Below are 20,091 nucleotides of genomic sequence, written 5' to 3'. Positions count from 1 at the left end.
CACAGAACAATTTAATTTATTTTGTAGGCTAGTAAAATATTAGCAGTTCTTCTTCTGCTCACCAATGACAAGAGGACTAGCTGCGGAAATTAGCATACAGCTGTGGTGGTGCCCTCAGGATGAGCAGAAGGGCTCCAGGGTTGAGGTTACGATAGGCATATTGCACAGCTCCGGTCTCTCCACGTCCCCCTAGCAGCCAGTGCCTCTTTGCCTTACCTTTGACCCTGTCCCTTTGTGGGTGAGGGGTCGTATTGTTCATGAAGAGAGGGATTTGTCTAGACAGCCTGGACCCGAAGGCCAGAAAGGAACAATGAGTGATCAGCGGAACCTCAACCCCCATTGCTTCTCGTGGTTACAGACACGCACACACATGATCATGCATACCCTTCTACACACGTGTTGTACATTGATAGATTAACACCTTTTCCATATGCACACAATTGGTATTGACATGCTCACAAGCCCATGCCAATGTCCTCACAGGCACCTGTCATGTACGGCACAAATGAGTGTCAAAGAGAGATGGGTCAGCATACAAGCATTTTAGGATGAATATCGGTAGTCACTAATAAGACATTTATCAATTTTCCCCCAACAAACAAATTATCTAGTCAAACTGGGTTAAGTGAATGTGATAAGGGAGCAAACCAATTGGGTAAAAAAATCAATCAACAAAGTACTTAAATAATAGTCAATTTATTTAGTTTTAAAATTGTTTCCTTTTAGTCCTACAGACATATAATTTCAAGGAAGTCAGGGAGTTGCAGACGCGACAAAATATTAACACTAATTTCTTGTTAATTTAAAATACTGACAGTAAAATAAACAAAAATAAACAGAATAAAATAGTTAAATTACTGAGAACGGGTTGAAACAATGTTTTACTTGACAAAAAAAGAAATGGTATGTGCAACCCTACTTGAGCATCGCTGCCCTAGTTTCATACAGAAAGCAATCCACTAAGCCTAAAGGCATGAGCAATGTCTTACTTTACTGACATTTAACAGAAATCATAATGAAGAGCTAGCTACACGACAAGAATGGGCTTAGAAGTGCTGCATGCAAGATCTGGAATAAAAGTGTATTTTTCAGTGCTATCTGCATACAGTGGAGAAAACTGGCCAGTTAAAAGTCAAAGTGATACTGAAATGTTGATATAATTATGACGTCATCATCTAATTTATACAGCGTTTTCCTCTGCGAGGAGAGTGATGTCATTTAAGTTGAACTCAACTCATCAAGACTAAATTCAGAGCTCAAAATAATTTTATAGGTGCAAAGGAAAATAAGTTGTCAAAAGCTTAAATATCACAAGTCTCTAAGGTTAAGTCTTTCGTTGACAAACGTTCCATTAGACTTTGGTTCAGTTCCTGGTGTTGATTAGGACTTTTCCACTTTCTGTGACCAGCAGGAGTGAATTAAATGCTTCAATATAACCCTCTCATGAGGGAGAGAGACCAGGGAGGTTCATGCAGTTCAATTGGATCTGATGTGTCATATTGGACCATTGGTAAAAACTAACCAGGCCTGCAGTACTGCATGAGTACAATAAACACAAGAACCACAGGGAGAGTCCTGAGGAATCAGGGTTAAAACCATTCATACATTAAATAGGTCTCTCTATAAAGCCCCCAAATGGACACAAACTCACCTGTACTTTGCTTCTTAATATCTATGTAGTAAATTCACATCTATTATTAAAATATCTTTTTTTTGTAGAGACAGCAAAAATCTGCCATGCTTTAAGATAAAAGAATATACATGATTCTGAAAGAAAATAGTGCACATTCCAAGGCATTCAGGCCATCTTTGCTTTGCAATGTTCAATGGAAGATACATTTCCTCAGTTGTAAAAAGGGGGTCCCGAGAGGTTAGGAGGAGATATCTCATTCACACTGATATACACACAATCCATATAAATGCAACCAGTCAGCCCTGCATGGTCATACATTCACTGACTACCAGAACGACAACTGGGACACTATCAGACTGTTCTCCATAGCAACAGCTTGGCTCAACAGACACAGTTGACCTGTCTAACAGTAATAGTACCGTACATAGCCTGCGCTGCCAGAGGACTGCAGCAACTGCCTGAGTACTGTGTGTCTGACCACTTGCTACCCAGAGAGGAGAAAGAAGAGAACTGAACAGACCACTGTTGTGGTTTGTTTCCTTGAATAAGACAAAAAAAGAGTTGATCTAGCTAGCTTAGAACTTGATTCAGTTTCTATCTTAAACACATATGCTCCAATCATTGACAGCAAAATTATCAATAGTACAAATTATATATATAATATATATATATACATTTTTTACTAATCACCTTCTTTAAGCACAATAGGGTAAACAACATAATCAATGTAGTTTGACCAGTGAGGGTAGAGCCAGTGTTAAAATCTTAACATATACCTAAGTGACATCTCTACTGGAGTACGGAGCAGGTCAGGTCAAGCCACCAAAGCTCCGTCACATGCCGGCATATCATGCTGCAGACAGTGTACCAACTGCCGTTAAGTATCGACTGTACGCCCAATCCAGTCAGCTGGAGAATAGGACACCAGTCTGTAGTGCAGCAGATTTGAGCTAATGATACTGCCCTACCCTCATGCAGCAGCTTCAAGTCTTATGTTACAGCTAGCGGACAGACAGAACACAGTGCCTACCTATGTACGGACAACAGTCCTCAGGATCAATGAGGTCCAGGACAGGGAGAATATTGCAATGTGTTTTACTGTAACACCTCTGTATGGTTCAACCTGCACTAGTGTCTTGCCCTCTTGATTATGTATTTTAAATCCATGATCAGGGAATCATCTTTGTTAAAATGGCTTTGATAGAAGGTTCTACAGTAGGTTAATAACATCAGAGGAAGTCCATGAGGCTGCATCTCTAATTACACCATACTCCCTATATAGCTCACTCCATTTGACCAGAGCCCTATGAGGTATAGAGAATAGTGCGCTATATAGGGAATAGGGTGTCATTTGAGACGCAACCCATGAGTCACAGGTGGTGGCTGTACCACTCCGGAAGGGCCTTTGCCGTGGTGGGGAGAGGCTGGAGGAGGAGGAGAGGGGAGTAAGGAAGTCTTCAGTGCACGAGTTGCTCAGAGTAGGTATTTATGTCTGGTGTCCTCGTCCAAAGTGAGGTCCACTACCTCCGGAGGGGACACCCAGTTGGGCTGGGGGGACACGGTAGTCCAGAGCTGGGAGGATTGCCTCGTGCTGTTGTTGAGCTGCTCCAGTGAGTTGGGCTTCCAGGCAGAGGACAGGCTCTGAATTACCCCGCCCCGAGGATGGGCACATCTGTTAAGAGAAAGGGCACAATAACACAACAAGGACATTAGAGCAATGTTAGAGAAACATTAGGGTAACAACATTATACTGACGACTTAGTAACGAAAACTGTTTGTTCATTGCAGTGCACCAGTTCCATGACAGTCCCAAGCAGCCATTGCCTTTATGAGCTGTTGGTATTACACAGTAAAACTATATTGACCGTTTTGTTGCGGCAATAAAACATGACTGCATGACCATAACTCTTAAAGTAACATGTTGTAGACCAACACCATATAAGGATTACAGTTTTGTAGTGGTTGTAGTGCAGGCAAATCTGCCCTCGACGTGTGTTGCAAGTTATGCTTTCTGAACTCACCTTGTGTTTTCTTGCACTCCTACTATTTCTACCTCACTGTCTGAGGAGGGGATGTTGATGTGGCCCTTGTGTCGAGGGGGTTCCCTGTGGGCCAGCTCTGCCTCCATGTGACCTGCAACACAACAACACATAAGACATTTTAGAACCTACAGGGACATGTAGAATAGCAGTACACCTCACAGACACAGACATTAACAAAAACAAAAGTAATTGAAAAATGATGCAATCCACCCCTCCTCTGGAAGTTTGATGGACACAAATATCTGGTTTACTCTTCATTGCAGCAGATATCTATGTAAATTTACATCTATGTCAATTGACCAACTGAATTTCTATGAAATACGTGTACAGCAAGACAAAAAATAAAAGGCAAACAGAAAAAACGCATTTGCAGCACCTGAAAGGAAAACACCTGTACTGTAGACATCCTGTATCATTTCTGCTCCGAAATCCTAAGATCCCCATTCTCAACCGTGGAGCACAGTACAAAACGTATGTTTTATTCAACTGCTCTTCCACCATGTTTTCATCTCTGAGATGTTGGTTCCTAGTACCTAGGCTACTGGTTGCACCAACATTATCCCTGTTAAACAATCTCCTTGAGCCTGTCAATGTTTGCGGATTATACAGTAAGTCTTCCCAGAGAGAGTAAACATTTTCAGTGTGCTACACCGGGTTTGTAACTGACCTGCTGAGAGAGAGCACAGATGCTGTACTCTTACTGCCTCAGAGTTTGCTGCCATATCCTGGTCCCTGTGTGTTTTTAGCCTTTCATGTGTTATCACGGTGGTCCGGCGCACTCGCTCCGTAGTCACACTTAAGTTCTCCTGGTTAGAATCAGTGTCTGAAATATCATAGTGGCACACTACGGGAGTCCCGTCTGTAGAAACAGAAAACACTTCATTATTCAAACCACTTCGTCTCTCAGGTTAGTGAACTTCAGTGCTCACAGTAGAAAGTAGCTACCTCCATTAGCACAATAATTGCATTGCTAGTATAGCAGCTCATGATAGGATTTCAGCCTTGGTATCTGAGTGGATCAGAGACATACATACCCTCACCCTACAACTTCCAATACCTTATTTGATATTCCCGACTGCTAAATGCCACCTGCCATGCATGATGAATGAAAAAAAAACATTTCAGCTGTAAATATATTTATTGTCAGACAATTAACAAGTTAGGTTGAATAGTAATAATTTAACTACTTGCCTCGTAATAAAGCATTAGTATATAGCAAATATGCCTACATAACTGCTTTGTTTTGCTCAACTGTAAATGTGAATACAATATCTAGGCTATGAGCCTTATTCAAAATGTCAAGATGACTGACATCAAACTGAAGATGTTCAGAATTCATAGAATGTGTATCTGTGCCCAGAGTTACATGTGTAATTGGCACATCTGACGTGCAACTATAGCCTATTCTGTGTGTTTAATGCATGAACTACTGATATAGTCTGCAATTAACTCATAAACAGATTACATAATTTATTTTAGGTATCCTTTAATGCTTTTCAAATAACAGCCATTCACAAAAAAAAAAAACTACCAACGGATGCAATCATTACAAACAACTAAAAATCTGAAATGTTCTTTATACAGTTCAAAACTTGTAATTATCATGTGTATGCAATAAAGCAAGTAAACAATTTAGCAGCAGTTTGACCAGTTATCAAAAACAAAAAAGCTGCTCCCAAAAAATAAGATAAAATGTAACAAAGGGTTAACTTAGTTATGTTGTAGAAAAACCCTGGTAGAGTATTGGGGGACATGCGTCGGTCGAGTGTCTGCTCTGTTCTACCCTGTAAGAGAAGTCAGTTACACATAGCCTAAGCCACATGCCTGAGGGTCATCTAGACCAGGTTTTCCCAACCGCGGTCCTGGGAACCTTGCTGTGTAGTGCTAGGGCAAAAACCTGCACCCAGAGGGAGCCCCAGGACCAGGTTTGGGAAACTGATCTAGACAGCATACTTTGAGAGCGCAGACAGTGCAGTATGGGAGTCAAGTCAAGAGCAAAATGGGCACCAGTGTTACAGTGGATGCCAGGCACTCAAGTCTAATACAGCCACAAAGTCATAATGACTAAACACCCATTTGTAAAATTGATCTTCTTAAAAATCTGATTTTAAACCTAACCTTAACCCCAACTTTAACCACACTGCTAACCTTTTCCAGGCTGGTCAGGATTAGGAACAACTCCTGATCCTCATAACTAGTGAAGATAAAAGGAGCTCCAAATGTATTGGGACAGCGACATGTTTTTGCGTCTGTACTCCAGCACTTTGGAGTTGAAATTATGACTATGCAGGTTAAAGTACAGACTGTCAGCTTTAGTTTGAGTGCATTTTCATCTGTATCGGGCGAACCGTTTACAAAATCACATCACCTTTTTGTACATAGTCCCCCAACTTTAGGGGATCAAATGTATTGGGACAATTCACTTGTATTAAAGTAGTCAAAGGTTTAGTATTTGGTCACATATTCCTAGCACACAATTACATTAAGCTTGTGACAATACAAACTTGGATGCATTTGCTGATTGTTTGAGTTTCAAATTATTTTGTGCCCAATAGAAAATGTTAAAAATGTATTGTTATTTTGGAGTCACTTTTATTATAAATAAGAATAGTTCCTAAACATGTCTACATTAAATGATAAAAAAGTTCTGTAATTTCTAAACAGTTCAGCCAATAAACACACAAATTAAAGCCGACAGTCTGCAGATTAACCTCAGTCATTGTATCACTGTAAATCCAAAGTGCTGGAGTACAGAGTCCCCCCTCCCAAAAACAAAACGTGTCACTGTCCCAATAGTTTGAGCACACTGTAAACCAAGATTCTCTCTTTGGTAAACAAGCTTGTGTGTTGTATAGCTTTATTTAACTCTGCATCATTGGAAAAGAGCTTGCAAGTAAACATTTCACTATAAGGGCTACTACACCTGTTGTACTCGGCGCATGTGACAAATACAATTTGATTTTAATACCGGTCCCCAATGGAAAATGACCATGAAGGTATTTGATGCATTTGTATTAAAAAAAATAAAAAATAAAATTGGGCTCTTTTATGTGAGCTGCTGACATGATACAATACTGTGGTAAACAAATGGAAGACCATTTACAGTACTGGGATCCAAACAGGACAAGGCGGCAAACTAAATATGTCAGATGAACTGTGCGTCATGAATTTGAAGGCAGGAGACGAGAGCTGGACCAAGTCCTGTTAACATAAAACCAAAAGGAAGTTGTCACTCACTACAATTCATGAGCATACGAGCAAAGGTTTACCTTGCACACACAGGCTAATCAAAAATTATTCTTTGACATTTGCACATATACATGAAGGGAAGTTCACATGCAAACAGTAAAACTTTATGCAGATTAAAGTGTGAAATTGAGAACTGTGTAGCTATATTGTATATGCAGTACATTTTCATGTGCAAATTACAATGCTCCAAAAGACCACGGCCCTATTGAATATGCTTCCAGCTATGTTCCTTTAGCTATGTCCTGGATGTGTAGATAGTGTTTGAAGAAGTCATTCTTGTTTTTATAAGTAGCTGGAGAAGGTTATTCAGACTCAAGCAATCACAGGATCTGAACTAGAAAAGGCTGCATTGTCACCTGTATGTTATGTAGGCCTATGTAGAAACCAGTCATCATTAACATGCGCTATACTTTTCTGGAGCCCAAACTATATATTGATAGTGTGAAACCTGGTTTCAGTTTGATAAAAGTCATCAATACAACTACTATTAAAAAAATAATAATAAAAAAAGGCCGAATTTGCTTTAAGCACAGACCAGATTGGCAGAAAAACTATTTTAAGGATATGGACAGACATGAGGCTCTTGATGTGTTACTCCTATTCAGCACAAAAGATCCCACACCCACGATATACACACGAAAAAAAAGTCTCTCCACTGCCATCATAGTATTAGGCCTAATCTTTCACAGTCTCAGTGCTACCACAACAGAAGTTCAGGTCAAAAAAAATAATAATAATACTTCTCTACCTAAATATAAAAGTTTAACAATGTTCTGATTTGGACATCCAATTTCAAGGAATTGTATGGGGCTGAATATATTGCGTTAAGAATGTAATTCTCTCTAGAATGTTTACTGTTAGTAAAGCTATGCCACTAAAGTAAAAGGCTGTGAAAACATTGACAAATATTTAAATCAATTACTAACCCAGTGCCCAGCGGATGTGGCTTTAAGTAAAATGGCACAATGACAACGTTCTTATTCCCAGCATTCCGTATGACAAGGCACATGCCATGAAGCAGCCCCCTGCACAAGGGACTGTCTGGGGTTCTGTAACGCACGTTATTGTATGAACTGACACAGTATGTTAGCTGGTAAACATGTATACTCCTGGAATAGGCATACTGAAAGCAATACAATGAGAGCCCTGACTTGACAGTCGGTCGATAAAATATGCATTGTCCGTGTCAATGATGCAATAATTTTCTATAAGTTGCAGTTAAAGTAAATTGGCTCCAGGAACCATTTAGATTTTTAAAAAACGCATTCAAAATACTTAGATCTCACAGTGATTCAGCACCCACAGCTGCCATGAGCCACAAAGCTCATGGAGGACTTGAGTGTCACAGTCAAGGCCATGCTTACCATGTTAATTATGTAACACACATATTAGGGACTTCCAGTAGAATTGGAGGGTTGGTGATTAAACCCACCCCCCCCCAAGAAAGTGGAAATTAGATAAGCACATTTGCCGTCATCACCGTATGTGTGATGGTAGTGGAACTTTATCCATTTGGAAAATACAGCACTAAAACCACTCCACAAGTCCAACAAGGGAATCTAAACGTTCAAGAGGCCGGGGTCTGGAACGTCCAGATTTCCATTTTGGGTAGCAGGCACTACATCAGGCAGGATGTTGTTGTTGAGGGGGTCAGGGGCCAAGCTGCTCATGGTGACGTTGGCGTTCTCCCGGGCCAACATGTACGCCGCCATTGTCTCCTGCGACTCCGAGGAGGGCAGGAAGGAGCTGGACGGGCGCGGCGCCCTGTGGCGGTGCCGATGGTGCCGCCCGGGGGCGTCGCTCGAGTGGATGGACGAGTCGACGCTGTCATCCGAGTCGAGGCGCGTCAGCTTCTCCATCCAGACGCGGAAGCGCTCTTCTGTCTGCCGCTGCATCACAGCGAAGCGAGTCATGGCCTCCTCCAGCACGCTGCCAATGCTGTTCCTGTCCCACGAGCCACCGCCGTCCAGCAGGCCCTGCATCTGAGCGCTCACTCCGGATCCCTCCGCAGCTTTAAAGACATTGAGGCCAAGCCATAAGAAACACAGTAGCACTTCATGTTCGCTGGTGGACTGTTTGTTTTATTTATAATTATTTAAAAAAAATTGAAAAATGACAAGTTTCGTTGACGTGCAGATCGACTTTTTCATGCTGATGGACTACGTTCATGCAGTTGTAGCAGTCAGGTCTGTGTACGGAATGCAGTAATGGTTGATAAAATGGAGTCCTATAGATCCACCATAGAGAGAAATTGGGGTTAAGAGATTTAGTTGCTGTAACTCATTGTAGCAAGTGTTTACTGAAGATTAACCGTGCATAGTTTGTGATAAGACAACCAGGAAAACTTTAACTATGTACGCACCTACAGCGTAAGAAATAACCCAGACAGACACAGCACCAAGGTTTTGACATTTCTCCTTGGACATCAAATGTACTTAAACAAGCTAGACATAACTTATTTGAACTAGCAACAATTTCAAAATGCGATTCACATAAAATATGTCTACCTACGCACATCTAGAAGAGTTATGCAGTTGTGGTAATCAAGGAAAGCGAAGGGGGAAAATGTCAGTTACAGCTGACTATTGCCATGTTCTCTACAAATTATCCTACGTACTACAATAGCCCTGCTTGAGTGCAGGCAGAGCAATGCACCACCATCTCCATGTTATGGCAGTGATTTAACCCAGTCTAAATTAGAACAACGCTACCTCAAACTAATATCAACGTTGTCACCCCAATGCCAAGATGCAACGTCAAGACCCACTTTATCAAACCAGATAGCAACATCATTGACATACCAAGTCTTATAAAGAGGAAATAACTCAATAAAGTCACGAGTTTAAAGCAATATAGATCTTCATTTGATCTGCAGTACAAGTCTTACTGTATTTGATCCATTGTACTCATTGAAGTTGAGCAACACGTCCTTAATGCAAATCAAATCTTTCCCTCCAATTATCAGGAAATCAAGTCAAACACAAGGGCCACCAATAAAACAATGTATAAATACCACAAAAACACAAGATAAGATTAGTTAAGTGTTGTCAAATATATCCTAGCCTATGATAGATTTTTTTGCTAACTTCGACAAGATGCTGTGGTTAATTTATGCATTTTGAAATGACGACATCCTAAAATGGACACCACATTCCCAAACACAGCAGTGAATCAGATGCCTATTACAACCTATTACACTTGAAGCATCTGTTTAACAGTAATCCAGAGCCTTGACAAACAACTACATCGAGACCTACTGCGCTGAAAACAGGCACAGCTTCAGTCTAAGACACTGGACTGGAGCCTAGGGGAATCTCAAAGGGCCACATTCAAATAGTTCAACAGAAGTTCAACCGAACCAGCACGATAAGGTGCTACGTGGCAAAGGTATGGTGAATTAATGGAAGGCTCTGGGGATGGAGACATCTCATTCCATTAATCCTCAATCTCTATTTTGACCAAGGACAGGAAGAAGTCAATCACATTACAATGGACAGTGGCGCCTTCGATGTGAATGACACATTTACTACTATGTTTGTCACAGCTTTGAGATACTCCTACTGTATGTTTATCACAAGGTTACTACCACACAGTGAATTCATATACTGTTGTAAAAAACAGCTCGCTATGGCAGCACAGACTGGAAAAGTAGAAGTAAAACAATGACCCAATTATAACTCAGTAAATGGTATCTACATTCCACACAACATGCAAACAATGACAGAGTTTAAAAAGAACATTTCCTACAGGTGGATTACGTGGTGAAGACATGATAGGTTGTAACCTTCAAAATGCATGGTGAATGGAGACAAATGAACCGTTATTAAAACAATTAACATTCAGTGATGCCTGTGCTAGAAGCCATTGAAGATTAGCAAACATTCATAAACAGAAGCGTCAGTGTGTTTGCATTGGCCGGGGATGCTATGGTTACTCGACATCTCTGGTAAACGTATGGGAAATGATTCATGTGAGATGTCTGTGGCAACTGTTTACGAGAAATTGTCAAAATTACTTGTGATGTCTGTAGTAAATTGTGATTATTACCTTATGGTGCACTAAATGTGGGTTACTTGGAATCCCTGTAGTACATGGGTCTTTCTATAGAGTGGGGTACCAGGATTTCCTATGCTGGAAAACTTGTTATAGCTGTTAAGCCATTTTTTTCTTCATGTCATTGCATTAAGGGGGGAAAATACAGTAGCCATTTTACATAAAATTCACGAGTTGATTTAAAAACTGTTTATCCCTTTCTCATGATTTGCAACTTGACGGATTTGTCCAAAAATCATGTGACAAAACATTACTTTTCCGTCCTTGCATTTATGGCAGTGTAAGTTGTCCTTATATCATATATTTTCATTAATTAGTTCAATTAGCCATTGAACCCTGTAGTTGTTCTGTATAGAGATTTCAGAACTGCAATGTAACTACTTAAATGTTGTGTCTCCTTGTGTAATGGGGTGAAAACAGTTTATGGGCACACAAATCTCCAAAAATGTATGTGATTGCAAACTCGAATGCTTTTAAAAGAAAGTCACCTTACCTTGATACTGAAAATCTAAAGCGAGAGTCATTTACGTGGTTCTTCAATTATTATGCATAATACATGTTGGATGCGCATTTGGTGTCCAGCTGTTTAACTATGCTGTGATATTTTCACACATCTGATCCAGGAGGGAATTTTCTGAATGACAGTCAAATGATGAACAGCTGTTGTGATAGTGCATGTGATGAAACAGCCCAAGTGCTGGAAAAAGAGGTGCCCGCAAAAGAAATACCCAAAATATTTAGGGTCTCTCATTCCTTACGCTGATGAAGACCGTTGTGCCTGGATCTACATTGGATCTAATATCCCATGGAGAATTGATGTTGATAATCTGTTGTCTGCTAGATTTAGAGAATGGTCTCATTAGATTTAACAGAAAGTGTCAGAGTAATGAGTATGTTTTTGTGCCTTGGATTGGACGAGTCGGTTTGCAATTGCATACGATAGACAATTGTGCAACACCAAACTCTATTCCTGTTCATTATTCTGGATATAATGACAACAAATGACATAGCCTAATAGGCATCTTCACAACATAACCTGGTAATGAAATAACATGACAAACACATGTTAGTTTCCATGATACACCTGCAAATTTAAGCAATACAATGGGCTTGAAGCAGCCTACCTAAACTTGAAGAACAGATATTCAAGTACTGGAATATGCCTACCTTGAAAAAACAGACATTTACTAGAATTCGGTGCTTGAAAAGTCCCTGTAAATTATTGTAGCCAATTTAGTTCTCCTGCTTCCTGATAATTATCTGGGATTTCCTTTTGGATCCATTTCGTGAGAGATGTGGCCACTTCTGTTTCTTTCCAACCATTTCAATTGATGGGTGTTGCGCTACTCTGTTGCGGTAAAACCACATGCAGTGATTATGAAGACGACAAGATCGAATGCTGGCATCAACATGGCTTTCCATACAAATCCTTCCATTATAAGAGGAACTGGGGTTTTAGCCACTTTCTCATGACAAAAACAGCCTGGCTTAATTATGTGTGCCTGCTTCGGGCCACATAGGACACAGAAAAAGAATCATGCATTCATCCAGTTCATTTGCCTAGTTAAATTAAGGTTAAATAATTTTATTTACTTTTTTCTTAAAAAAATTGTCAGACAAGTCCACAGTATTTTCACATTTTAGAATGTAATTTTAATATCAATGCATTATTCTTAAAGTGGTAACGGCCTAGTTTGACAGTTCTATATTATGCCCTATATGTTCAATTATACAATTGTATAACACAGATCCTTGAAAAGTACAATAAAGGGCTTGAAAAAGTCTGAAAGACCTTGAATGACTTGCCAATGTTGGTAAACCCTGCTTTAAGGATGTATAGTCCCGTTGTAGTATATATATGTAGAGTTAACCGGCAATTGGCATATTCATCCAAGTACACATGGGAACTGCATAAAACTTTTTATTTTTTATTTATTTCAACCCATCTTGAAATGTTTATCCCAACGTCACAGTGGCCCCATTATTTATAGAAAGACCCAAATGCATTTAACATGGGATATACAGTGTCTCCAGAAAGTAGTCAGCCCCCTTTACCTTTTCTACATTTTGTTATGTTACAGCCTTATTATAAAATTGATTCAAATTGGCACCCCCCTCAATATCTCATAATGACAAAGCAAAGACAGTTTATTTTTTTATGTTTGAAAATGCATTAAGAATAAAAACTGAAATCTCACATAAGTATTCAGACCCTTTCAGTCAGTGCTTTGTTGAAGCACCTTTGGCAGCGATTACAGCATCGAGTCTTCTTGGGTATGATGCTACCAGCTTGGCACACCTGTATTTGAGGAATTTCTCCAATTCTTCTCTGCAGATCCTCTCAAGCTCTGTGAAGTTGGATGGGAAGCGTTGCTGCACAGCTATTAAAAGGTCTCTCCAGAGATGTTCGATCTGGTTCAAGTCCCGGTCCTGGTCGGGCCACTCAAGGACATTCAGAGACTTGTCACGAAGCCCCTCCTGTGTTGTCTTGGCTGTGTGTGTAGGGTTGTTGTCCTGTTGGAAGGTAAACCTTTGCCCCAGTCTGAGGTCCTGAGCGCTCTGGGTCAGGTTTTCTTCAAGGATCTCTCTGTACTTTGCTCCATTCCTCTTTGCCTCGATCCTGACTACTCTCCCAGTCTCTGCCGCTGAAAAAAACAAACATTCCCACAGCATGATGCTGCCACCACGCTTCACCATTGGGATGGTGCTAGATTTCCTCCAGACATGACGCTTGGCATTCAGACCAAAGATATCAATATTGGTTTCATCAGACCAGATAATCTTGTTGTTCACAGCTTCCGTCTGGCCACTCTACCATAAAGGCCTAATTGGTGGAGTGCTGCAGATATGGTTGTCCTTCTGGAAGGTTCTCCCACACTCACAGAGTGACTCGAGCTGTCAGTGACCATCGGGTTCTTCGTCACCTCCCTGACCAAAGCCCTTCTCCCCCGATTGTTCAGCTTGGCCAGATCTTTGAAGTCTTGGTGGTTTCAAACTTCTTACATTTAAGAATGACGGAGGCCACTGTGTTGTTGGGGAACTTCAATGCTGCAGACATTTTTTGGTACACTTCCCCAGATCTATGCCTCGACACAATCCTGTCTTAAAGCTTAAACAATTCCTTTGACTTTTTGGCTTCGTTTTTGCTGACATGCACTGTCAACTGTGGAACCTTATATAGACATGTGTGCCTTTTCAAATGATGTCCAATCAATTGAATTGACCACAGGTGGACTCCAATCAAGTTGCAGAAACATCTTAAGGATGATCAATGGAAACAGGATGCACCTGAGCGCAATCTTGAGTCTCATAGCAAATGGTCTGAATACTTATGTACATAAGGTACTTGTTTATTTTTGAATACTTTTGCAAACACTTCAAAAAAACTTTCGCTTTGTCATTATGGGGTACTGTGTGTAGATAGATGATATATATATATATATATATTTTTTTTTACCCCCCTCCCCCATCCATTTTAGAATAAGGCTGTAACGTAACAATATGTGGAAAAAGGGAAGGGGTCTGAATATTTTCTGAATGCACCGTATGTGTGGTGAATATTCCCCCATGTGAGTTGGGTTCGGTTAAATGTGTCTGTGGTGATTGTTACCTGGGATGTCTGTGGTGATTGTTACCTGGGATGTCTGTGGTGATTGTTACCTGGGATGTCTGTGGTGATTGTTACCTGGGATGTCTGTGGTGATTGTTACCTGGGATGTCTGTGGTGATTGTTACCTGGGATGTCTGTGGTGATTGTTACCTGGGATGTCTGTGGTGATTGTTACCTGGGATGTCTGTGGTGATTGTTACCTGGGATGTCTGTGGTGATTGTTACCTGGGATGTCTGTGGTGATTGTTACCTGGGATGTCTGTGGTGATTGTTACCTGGGATGTCTGTGGTGATTGTTACCTGGGATGTCTGTGGTGATTGTTACCTGGGATGTCTGTGGTGATTGTTACCTGGGATGTCTGTGGTGATTGTTACCTGGGATGTCTGTGGTGATTGTTACCTGGGATGTCTGTGGTGATTGTTACCTGGGATGTCTGTGGTGATTGTTACCTGGGATGTCTGTGGTGATTGTTACCTGGGATGTCTGTAGTGATTGTTACCTGGGATGTCTGTAGTGATTGTTACCTGGGATGTCTGTGGTGATTGTTACCTGGGATGTCTGTGGTGATTGTTACCTGGGATGTCTGTGATGATTGTTACCTGGGATGTCTGTGGTGATTGTCTTTCCGCCTGATGTCTCGTCGTCGTCTTCAGAGGAGCTGGTGCTGGAGTCACAGGTGAGGTCGCTGTCGCTCGTACTACTGTCCTGCAGCAGGTTGTATTTCTTCCTTGCCGCAGCCTCACGCTTCTGCCTAAGCAGCCGAATACGCTCCTTGTGCTTTTGGCTCCGGTGACCTTTGACTTTAGCCAGCCGGCCGTTGGTCTGCTTCTCGACGCCTGCTCCACCCACCACAGCGGGCTGGCAGCGGTTTTTCTTGGCTGCCATTGTGTTGGTGGACATCTCGCTTTCAGAACGTGAACGACGGGACTTTCGCCCACTTGATGCAGATGTTTGACCCCCTGCTGCAAGTCTGGTGTCGGCCCCGGGCTCTGTGGAGCCCCCCTCCACTGTCGCACGTGAGGCGGATCCCTCCTCACCAGAGGAGAGTGTGTCCGAGTCAGCCAGGTGGCCGCTGGAGGAGGGCGAGAGCATGCAGGGGTTGGAGGAGTCGCTCTCGTAGGCACGGCCCGAGGTGGGCTTGTCGCTGCCGGTGGAGGCGTGCGGAGACTCAGGGGAGTTCCTTCTCAGCTCCATCATGAGGCAGGGCATGGAGAGAAGGTTGGGTTCACCCTCAGTCTGCAGGGGGCTGTCCCCCTCCCTTTCTCCTGGAGGAGAGCTGATGGTCTCTGTTTTAAGGGGCTCCTCCTGCTCCCCCCTGACAGCAGCAGCTGACCCCCCCTGCACGGGGCACTCTGAGAAGATCTCAGCATCCACAAACTCCTCTGTCTTCTCAGTGTCTGCCATCTTCATGCTAGTTGAGCGTAGGGCCCCGTGGTCTGACTGTTTTAAACAGGTGGACCAGGACAGGAACTCACCTGGAACAATATACGATATCACAGAGATTTAACTTTGGTTCAAAAAGACCTACTCTTGCACCCACTATAATATTGATATATCTTTAAGACTGAACACATTAGAAATTAATCATCCCCTTGCAGGATCTTTAAAATGACGCAATACAGACCGATTTATGAAAGGTGTAACTCTGTGTTTCCCAACTCCGGTCCTCAAGTACCCCCAACAGCACTTATTTGTCTTGTAGCCCTAAACAAACATACCTGATTCAACTTATTGAGGGCCTGATGATTAGTTGACACGTTGAACCAGGCATGTTTGACAGGGTCAACAATAAAAATGTGTACCTTTGAGGTACATGAGAGGAGATGGGAACCACTGAAAACTTTTCAATTAAATACCAGCAGCCTACAACAGTACCAAAAGGCAAATTAGCACTAATTAATCTGGCTGCATTTACAGCTGTAGTGGGGTGTGTTTACATTTTAGTCATTTAGCATACGTTCTTGTGCAGAGTGACTTACATGAGCTATTAGGATTAAGTTTGCTCACAGGGACAGACCGATTTTTCACATTGTTACCTCTGGGATTTGAACCAGCAACCTTTCGGTTACTGGACCAAAGCTCTTAACCGCTAGGTTATCTGCCACCCAAAAACCAATAATGAATCAAAAGGGTAACATGGGTATTTGGTAGCATTCTCACATAAGGTTATAACCTAGATTCTGGCAACATCTGTTCTACTGGTTTAACTTTGAACCCCCACATGTGGTCAGCTTACAAATATCTGCTGGTTCCAAACGTATGTTACCATTGTGTGGAATGTTGGTCACATACCTGTAGGGAGAAGACACCTACAAATAGTGAGCTTCTTCTTTCAAACTGTATCGTGAACTCTTCATTGCTCAAATTCACAGCATTCCACCAAAATACACCTAAACTTTAGATAGATGTGGCCCAGCTAGTAGACCGTCGTTGAATATATTACCCAAAGTTGTGCTATGGTGCTTTCAAGACAACTGGGAAATTGGGGGGGGCAAACAGTCTAATCATGTCAGAGATATTCAGGTCGGAGCTCTAGAAGGATGCCCGAGTATCCGACTTGGAATTCATAGTTGCATGACCGTTTAAAAAGTTCCCAGTTGGAGCTCGTTTTTTGTCCGAATTCCCAGTTATTTTCAATGCACTTAAGTCGGATATTTCAGAGTACCCCAGTTGTTTTGAACGCGGCATTATAACAGTAGTTATGTGGCTATTTAGAATGGTGTCATAACACCACTGTGTGGGCAACAACGAAACTCAAGTCCGGGGATCTTTGCGCCACACCTTCCAGTAGCCAGGAAAAGAGCAAGTTCAGACAGAGCCTCATCTATCAAGTATGAATAACATAACTGACCGTTTTACCACAAAAACACGAAATTTTGACCTACGTAGCTACCTGGATTGCTAGCTCGACAACATAACTAACAATTAAACGCCACTATCAATTGGCTGACTAATAAGCAAAACATAGAAGCTAACGTCAACTACGCTAAACATAAAACAAACCAGCATCGCGGAAGCTGGCTTCCTTCATCCTTAGCGTTAGCTATCTAGCTTGATGGTAGCTTACCCGTCTGGGTAGGTAGCTAGCTAACAGGGAAAATATTAAGGCAAACTATGGTGAGGGCTTCGTTGGCTATCGAGCTAGCTATGACTAACGACGTTAGCTAGTTTGCTAAGCAAGTTTCCCTTAAAACGAGTTGGGAGTTGCTAGGGGGATTTCTAAACATAGTCCACCATCCATGCATGCATTTGTGATACCGCTAGCACGAACTTGATAGGCAGCTAGTTAGCTACCTAAAATGGAAGCGACGTATGCTAACGACGATTCCATTTTAACGTAGCCCAGCAGCTAGCCAGCCAGTTCGCACTGACGGGGTAGCTAATTTGGTAGCTAAACTAGCAACTTACTTGTGTATTAGGTTATACGCTTGTTTCTTCAGTGTCCGACTTCTGTGACATCTTCATTAATTTGAACGTATCACGCATGCGAGATATACAACTAATAAAGTAAATTTGGCTTGCAAAGTGAACCTTGGTCCACTAACGAGTACCAGCTAGCTACTTATTTCAAAATGTCCCCATCAGCCGTTGTTCACATACAAATGTGTGCGTCACTTCCATGCGTGGGTGACATAGAAAAATAATTAGCGCCTCCGTGAGTCTAGGGAGAGGTATGCCGCGTTTATGACAACTAGGAACTCGAAAAAAAAAAACCCAGCTTCGACTGGTAAAAATCGTTTAACGGTCACTCCGAATTCCAAGTCGGAAACGCAGGCAACTTTCTAAAGCTCCGACTTGAAAATCACGTGTGTCATTATTAGAGCTAGTTTTTATTAAAATTTCCGACAAGATAGGACTGCCAAAGGGGGCGCAGTTGCAATCTACTGCAGAGATAGTATGACAGAACTCTGCAAGCTATCCAGGTCTGTGCCCCAAAAATTATACTTCTATTTTTAAAAATCCACCTTTCCAGAAACAAGTCTCTCACAGTTGCAGCTTGTTATAGACCCCCTTCAGCCCCCAGCTGTGACCTGGACACAATATGTGAATTGATTGCTCCTATCTATCTTCAGAGTTCGTACTGTTAGGCGACTTAAACTGGGACATACTTAACACCCCGGCCATCCTACAATCTAAGCTAAATGCCCTCAATCTAACACAAATTATCAAGGAACCTACCAGGTACAACCCTAAATCAGTAACCACGGGCACCCTCATAGAAATCATCCTGACTAACTTGCCATCTAAATACCTCTGCTGTCTTCAACCAGGATCTCAGCGATCACTGCCTCATTGCCTGTGTGCGTAATTGGTCCGCCGCGGTCAAACGACCACCCCTCATCACTGTCAAACGCTCCCTAAAACACTTCAGCGAGCAGGCCTTTCTAATCGACCTGGCCCAGGTATCCTGGAAGGATATTGATCTCGTCAGTAGAGGATGCCTGGTTGCTCTTTAAAAGTGCTTTCCTCACCTTCTTAAATAAGCATGCCCCGTTCAAAAAATGTAGAGCTGAGAACAGATATAGCCCTTGGTTCACCCCAAACTTGACTGCCCTTGACCAGCACAAAAACATCTTGTGCCGTTCTGCAATAGCATCGAATAGCCCCCGCGATATGCGGAAACAAATACACTCAGTCAGTTTGAAAAAGCTAGCCTTAGCTTTCCTAACAGAAATTTGCATCCTGTAGCACTAATTTCAAAAAGTTTTGGGACACTAAAGTCCATGGAGAATAAGAGCACCTCCTCCCAGCTGCCCACTGCACTGAGAATAGGAAACACTGTCGCCACCAATAAATCTACGATAATTTCAATAAGCATTTTTCTACGGCTGGCCATGCTTTACAACTGGCTACCCCTACCAACATCTCAGGACCCCCTGAAGTAACTTGCCCCCTGCTTCTCCTTCACCCAAATCCAGACAGCTGATGTTCTGAATGAGCGGCAAAATCTGGATCCCTAAAAATCAACTGGGCTAGACAATCTGGACCCTCTTTCTAAAATTATCCGCAGAAATTGTTGCAACCCCTATTGCTAACCTAGTAGAAAGAGGAGGAAGGGAAGCGCTACTGAGGTACACTATAGTATATTTTGGTAGATAGAAGGTGCTCTTTGGTAAAAGGTGTAAATAGGTCATCAAAAAGAAAGGAGGACTAAGGCACTCTTCATATAATAAATTAAAATGCCTTTATTAGTATGGCATGTTCAATAGAAACAAAGTTGTTAAAAACCGACAGCGTTTCGGCTGCATGGCCTTCGTCAGGGAGTACAGAAAAGGGAGAATACAATGTCCTCTTTTGAAAGGCTTTTCCAATTAGCCCTAATTAGAAGAGGGAGTGGTTACCAAATTGGACACAACTAGTAAGCAATAATATACAAATGAAAAGGTGAAATACTGTAGCTATGTTATCATGAGCATACAACTCCAAGTTAGAAGCATCAGAACACCCAGAGAGGCAGTCCCAACCCTAACCATGACTGGGAGAAGTGTCCAGAACAAGAAAG

At 41.9% G+C, this 20,091-nt stretch overlaps 1 protein-coding gene across 3 annotated transcripts; it reads right to left on the bottom strand.

Moving 5' to 3' along the window:
* Positions 1–680: 680 nt before the first annotated feature.
* Positions 681–18,312, bottom strand: ark2n (arkadia (rnf111) N-terminal like PKA signaling regulator 2n). Of its 3 annotated transcripts, XM_055873837.1 has the most exons (5): positions 17,997–18,239; positions 15,188–16,063; positions 4,343–4,534; positions 3,655–3,766; positions 681–3,305 (listed from the first exon to the last, which is right to left on the bottom strand). In XM_055873837.1, the coding sequence occupies exons 2-5, from the start codon at positions 15,996–15,998 to the stop codon at positions 3,107–3,109; spliced, it is 1,314 nt and encodes a 437-aa protein (XP_055729812.1). In that variant the 5' UTR covers positions 15,999–16,063; positions 17,997–18,239; the 3' UTR covers positions 681–3,106. The 3 variants fall into 3 exon arrangements, with proteins under 3 accessions (XP_055729812.1, XP_055729814.1, XP_055729813.1); XM_055873839.1 differs by lacking the exon at positions 4,343–4,534 and having other exon boundaries at positions 17,997–18,275; XM_055873838.1 differs by lacking the exons at positions 681–3,305; positions 3,655–3,766; positions 4,343–4,534 and adding an exon at positions 4,795–8,935 and having other exon boundaries at positions 17,997–18,312.
* Positions 18,313–20,091: the final 1,779 nt, after the last annotated feature.

The sequence above is a fragment of the Salvelinus fontinalis genome, chromosome 21 (genome assembly GCF_029448725.1).
Source record: "Salvelinus fontinalis isolate EN_2023a chromosome 21, ASM2944872v1, whole genome shotgun sequence".
Taxonomy (NCBI): Eukaryota; Metazoa; Chordata; class Actinopteri; order Salmoniformes; family Salmonidae; genus Salvelinus; species Salvelinus fontinalis.
Note: the sequence above shows the minus strand (reverse complement) of the source record. Positions and strands in the feature narration are given on the sequence as shown.

Bases quoted from the DNA above. Each gene is read 5' to 3' on its own strand.
- ark2n (XM_055873837.1), bottom strand. From the start codon at position 15,998: ATGAAGATGGCAGACACTGAGAAGACAGAGGAGTTTGTGGATGCTGAG. The intron at 4,535-15,187 runs GTAACAATCATC...CTGTTTCTACAG, and splicing joins AATCACCACAGACATCCCAG to ACGGGACTCCCGTAGTGTGC. The intron at 3,767-4,342 runs GTCAGTTACAAA...GTTGTGTTGCAG, and splicing joins TCTGTGCTCTCTCTCAGCAG to GTCACATGGAGGCAGAGCTG.